The sequence below is a fragment of the Plasmodium gallinaceum genome (genome assembly GCF_900005855.1).
Source record: "Plasmodium gallinaceum strain 8A genome assembly, contig: PGAL8A_v1_152, whole genome shotgun sequence".
NCBI classification, from domain to species: Eukaryota; Apicomplexa; class Aconoidasida; order Haemosporida; family Plasmodiidae; genus Plasmodium; species Plasmodium gallinaceum.
The window spans coordinates 791,556-796,935 of record NW_021628316.1 but is presented as its reverse complement, the minus strand read 5'-3'; the positions used below and the strand labels follow the sequence as shown (position 1 = coordinate 796,935).

Sequence of the window (5,380 nt, the reverse complement as noted above, 5' to 3'; positions counted from 1 at the left end):
AAAAAAAAAAAAAAAAAGAATATTTCAGGATAATTAAAATAATTTTATTTTTACTATAAAATTCTNACACAAAAAAAAAAAAAAAAAAAAATAAAAAAAAAAAATAAAAATGAAAAAGCTTGAATTACTGAATATTTTCTACATAATTTTTTATATAAACTTTTATATCATTTTTTAATACATATATATATATATTTTTTTTTTTTTTTCTCATAAATATATAATACTAATTTAACGTTTTTAAAAATTTTACTTCTATGTACAAAGAGTTTTTTTTTTTTTTTTTTTTATTTTGTTCATTTTAATACTTTTTATTATGATTTTTTGTGAATAACAAAAGATATTTCAGTATTTTGTATAGCTTCTACCTTTTAGTTTTTTCAAAAATGCCTAAATATTTTACTTTTTTAACTTTTCTTTTCTTATTGATACGTTATGTCCATTGTGATTTTATAATAGTCGAGTAAGGAAAATTATAGATAAATGTTATTTGTTTTTTTGTTTTTTTGTTTTTTTATTTTTTTTTTTTTTTTTATTAAATGAAACTGTGAATTCATTTTATTAATGTATAATTAATAAATATATAGATACATTTACAATTTTATACAACTTTTTGTAATCAAATATACATACATATTTTCTTTAATAGTTCTAATAAAGATGTCTATAATTTTGATAAAAATACAGTTTTGAACTTGTCTGAAGTAAAAACACCTTTTTAAGAATATTATTGATTTTTAATATTTATATACAATTATTTTTTTTTTTTTTTTTCTTTTTTTTTTTATTTCAGAATGTTTTTAATATATTTTTAGACACAAAAGTAAGGAAATACTAAAATTATGAATCAACTTTTTTAAATTATTTCATATATTTTATATCATTTTTTTCTTATAGACAAACAATTCTGATATAAAAGTAGTTTACGCAGAAATTTATAATGTAAAAATATTTTAACATAAATATATATAAATATACATATTTGAGTTATATATTATATATACATATGATTTAATTATTATTATTGTTATTCTTATTATCGTTTATTATTTATAATTTTGAATTTATAGAAATATAAGTTAGCAATAGAAGAATCATGCTCTTACGTTAAGGAATTAATTAAAGGAAGAAATCTAAAATATTTAGGTTCATTATTTAAATTAATAAAAAGAAAATTAATTTATATATTTATTCAATTAATTAATTACATAATTTTTTTTTTTTTTTTTTGTTATTAATCAGATGAGAAAGAAACAAAAGAATATATAAAATCAAAAGATGTAATTTTAAGCTTTTTATTTTATAAATTTGCTTTATAATTATATTTTAGAATTATTTATCTTTAGAAAAAAAATAATGAAATATAATAGAAAAAGAATAAATTTACTTAAAAAGTTTAAATATTATATAAAAAAATATTAAGGACCATCATTTTTTATTAATCTAAATAATTTTCTTTAAATCATTAAATTCATATATATATATATTTCTAAAATTTAACCCATTTATTCTTTTTTTTTTTTTTTTAGACATACTCTTTTTCTATTTTTGTATATACAATTAGTGGTGAACCAGGTTAATATATTTAAAATAACTAAAATTAAATTATCCCACATATATATTTTTTATGAAATTTTGCATTATACATCTTTTATTTTTTATCGTTTTATTATTAATAGAAGTTATACAAGAAGTTTATAAAAAACATCCAAAACATATATCATATATAATAACTTGCAAAGAAAATGAAATTTTTGACAACATTGAAGACGTAAAAGAATATAAGAATGTTTTCCATACCAATCCTGTAAAAATAAAATTAAAAAAAAAAAAGCTTAAGATTAAATATTTATTTTTAAGAACACTTTTAATTTATTACATACATTTTTTTTTTTTTTTTTTTTTTAGAATATCTTATCTCAATTAATTGCGATTTTTTTGATATTTTTCTTCATTATTATTGGTTTTTACATTTTAATGAATATAAGCACACCAAAAACGTTCGAAGAAAAGCAATTAATAATAAATAAAGAACAGTAAGATATTTATTAAAAGAAATGCGTATAATAAGATATATAGGCATAAAAAAAAATGAGTATTTGAAAATTTTTTAATCATACTTAGTTTTAATATATATTTTGAATCTAATGTTGTAAAATTTTGTTGCCTAATTTTCTTTTTTTTTTTTTTTTTTTTTTTAAATTTTTTAATTTATAATAAAAAATTTATGAAAATTTAATATATATATATTTTACTTTGTTTGTTTATAAGAACTTTTTATTAAAAAGTTTATAAAAAAAAAATTGAAAAATAATTACATATAAAAATAAAAATAATTTAAAAAGAAATATTACAAATAAAAAGTCTTTTTAAAAATATGTCGAATTTTACATTGATATATGTATACATATATAGCTCATATTAATAAAACCAAATATATAAAACATAAAAAATAAAAATATGGTTTATATATACATATGAAATATTTTAAAATCTAAATAATTAAATTAAGAAAAAAAAAAAAAAAATAATAAATTATTTTTAAATATATATATCTATATATATATATATATTATTATATTAAAAAACATTTGTATGATAAATATTATTATCAACATATTTTTTTAATTTTTGTGATTCTATATATTTATGAATTGGCGTTTTCCATGAATAAGGAGTAAAATCTGGTTTAACTTCTTCTGGGATTTTTGAAATATTAGACCTAAAATTCTTTTTACAAATTATACTTCTTTTTTTTTGAATTTTTTGAATTTTATATTTATATTCTTTTAAAATATTTTTAAACCAGTAATCAGGCCAATGACTAGTACAATAATGAGGTGCAAAATGACACACATACTTTTTTCCTGTCATTTTACACAACGTTTTAATAGATATTATTTTATCTAAACATCTTTTTAAAGCTTTTATTCTACTCATCCATTTATTACTACCACTAAAAGATATTTTAACATTATCCAGACCCAAAATGTATCCTAATGGCAAATATTTTCTATTCATCTTTAATCCTTTACCTAATGGTCTTGGTATTATTTTAACATGTGATGAATATTCTTGTCCACTCACAGGAAAATTTAAAATGCAATTTTTATAATTGTAATCTAAAAAATCTATATTACTGATAGAGTTTAATAATGCACTATTTCTTGCCTCTTTTATATTTTTTCCGAAACCTACTCCATATCCATATACACCTTTTCCATTACCTATTACTATAACTATTCTGATGTAATAAACTCTTCCATCTATAAATATAAAAAAAAAAAATTAAAAAATGAATTATTAATAAATGTAAAAATTTAAATTATAGAAATCTATTACTAATAAAACAAATGCTTATATTACTAATATTTTTTTTTATTATATTAACCTTTAGTCATACTCATCATTCTTTTAACCTCCAAAATAGAAGATCTCATCTCATTTAATTTTAACATTGGATCTATTGTTTCTTTTTCTCTTATATATTTATTTGTATTATGATCATAAATAGTATTAGGAATTTGCTTATATTTATATGTGTATGAATTAGTATTTTCATCAAAATTGTAAGTAATTAACGATCTATTCATATTATATTTCTTTTCCTTTTCTAAAAATAGGTCAATATCCATTTCATTATATTCACAACTATTCTTATTATTATTTAGAATAGTTACAGAAGAATTACCACAATAAATCATTTTTTTTATATCTTCATCAGATATATGCTTATTTTCTTCTAATTTGTTTATCTTTTCTTCAATGGAATTCTTAGGTTTTTCATGAAAAATATAAAAAGGAGAAAATTCTTCATAAAAAAAGAAATCAATAATATTTCTGCTTGCACACTTTAACATTAAAAAAGAGACATACCTATCACTATCTGTTATTTCTAAAAAATTGGAATTATTATTTCTTAAAAGATATTTCTCAAAATCTTTAATATCCATTTTTAACCAGTTTTCTAAACCTATTTTTTTTAAATTTAAAAACAACATATTTAATTGTTCTTCTAAATCACTATCTATTTTTTTCTCTATGAAAAATTCAATAATACTTTTAAAATAATATGTTAATTTATTAGTAGAAAAATCTATTTTATTATCTATCACATCATTATTAATAGATAAACTGTCGTATACAAAATCATTTCCTAAATTATAATATTTTTCTTTGTATAATTTTTCATTTTTAAATTTTTCATTAAATAAAACTCGTTTTATATGGCCTTTTATCCAGTTTTCTATATATTCATCTTTGATATTACTGATGTTATGTGGTAATTTATTTTTTATTTTTTTATATACACTGTTCATCCACCTTTCAACATCTGTTTCATTTTTTTCTAAACAAAAAAACTCGCTCAATGAATTAATAAATTTATATAATCTGTCATTTTCATTTTTTTCAGGTATTTTTTTTTCATCAATTATATCTCCAAATAAAAAAATTAAATCATCACAAATATGATTAGTTAAACATTCTATAGATAAGCAAAAGCTAGTTGGATTAAATATAGGCAAATTCATTTTTGTTATACTCATAAAATTAGTATCATCAAATTTTTTAACATTATTTATATCGTTAGTTGTTTTTTCGTTTGTATTAATTTCTGTTTTATCATTTAAATTAATAACATTATTTATAATATCATCTTTTTTTTCTTCTTTATCTAAAGTTTTAGCATTTATAATGTTTTTTTTATTATTATACGTATCATCTACATTTTCTTCGTAATCATCATTGATAAATTTTTTTTGAGCAAATTGATAAATATCATGATTAATTTTGCTCTCTATGTTCATAAAAACATCTTCATCAAAAACGTTAGTTTTATCATTTAACTTTAATAAATTATATATTCTTATTGCTTGTTTGTATTTTGATTCACTCATTTCTTTTTTATCTAGTTCACCCAAATTATTTGTATCTCTTTTTTTTTCCTCTATTTCCTGGTTTTTTTTTTTTTTTCTTTTAATTTCTTCTAAAATATTTTCACTTAATAAATATTCATCAGTGTCCACTTCATCATATATTAACTGTCTCAGATAATCAATTTTTTTATTTTTTATATTTTTATTTATAGTATTAATATTAATTTCATTATTATATATATTATCTAAATATTTATCTCTAACTTTTTCTTTATATTTATTCTTAAGAATTTTATTTAAATGTCCATCATGAATAAATCTCAAATTAAATAAAAGAAATTTATAATATTTTTTTTTTTCATATATATTTCTTATCATTTTAATGAAATATATAAATACCAAGTCATTTTTTTTCTCTATTAAAAATTCATTAAAAAAGATTTATCTTATATAATAAAAACAAGAAATATAAAACAAAAAAAAAAAAAAAAAAAAAAAAAAAT

General features: G+C 17.0%; 2 protein-coding genes across 2 annotated transcripts; one reads left to right on the top strand and one right to left on the bottom strand.

Annotated features, from left to right (window-relative positions):
• Nucleotides 1-386: 386 nt before the first annotated feature.
• PGAL8A_00518300 (conserved Plasmodium protein, unknown function) lies at nucleotides 387-2,040 on the top strand (the record flags this gene model as incomplete). Its single annotated transcript, XM_028674016.1, has 9 exons — nucleotides 387-463; nucleotides 650-704; nucleotides 794-823; nucleotides 898-942; nucleotides 1,071-1,146; nucleotides 1,243-1,280; nucleotides 1,530-1,575; nucleotides 1,680-1,807; nucleotides 1,909-2,040. The coding sequence occupies 9 exons, from the start codon at nucleotides 387-389 to the stop codon at nucleotides 2,038-2,040; spliced, it is 627 nt and encodes a 208-aa protein (XP_028530411.1).
• Nucleotides 2,041-2,580: 540 nt separating this feature from the next.
• On the bottom strand, nucleotides 2,581-5,255 carry PGAL8A_00518200 (mitochondrial ribosomal protein S5 precursor, putative; the record flags this gene model as incomplete). The annotated part of the gene is made up of 2 exons (XM_028674015.1): nucleotides 2,581-3,266; nucleotides 3,392-5,255. 2 exons carry the CDS (start codon nucleotides 5,253-5,255, stop codon nucleotides 2,581-2,583), a joined length of 2,550 nt encoding a protein of 849 aa, XP_028530410.1.
• Between the last annotated feature and the right edge of the window lie 125 nt (nucleotides 5,256-5,380).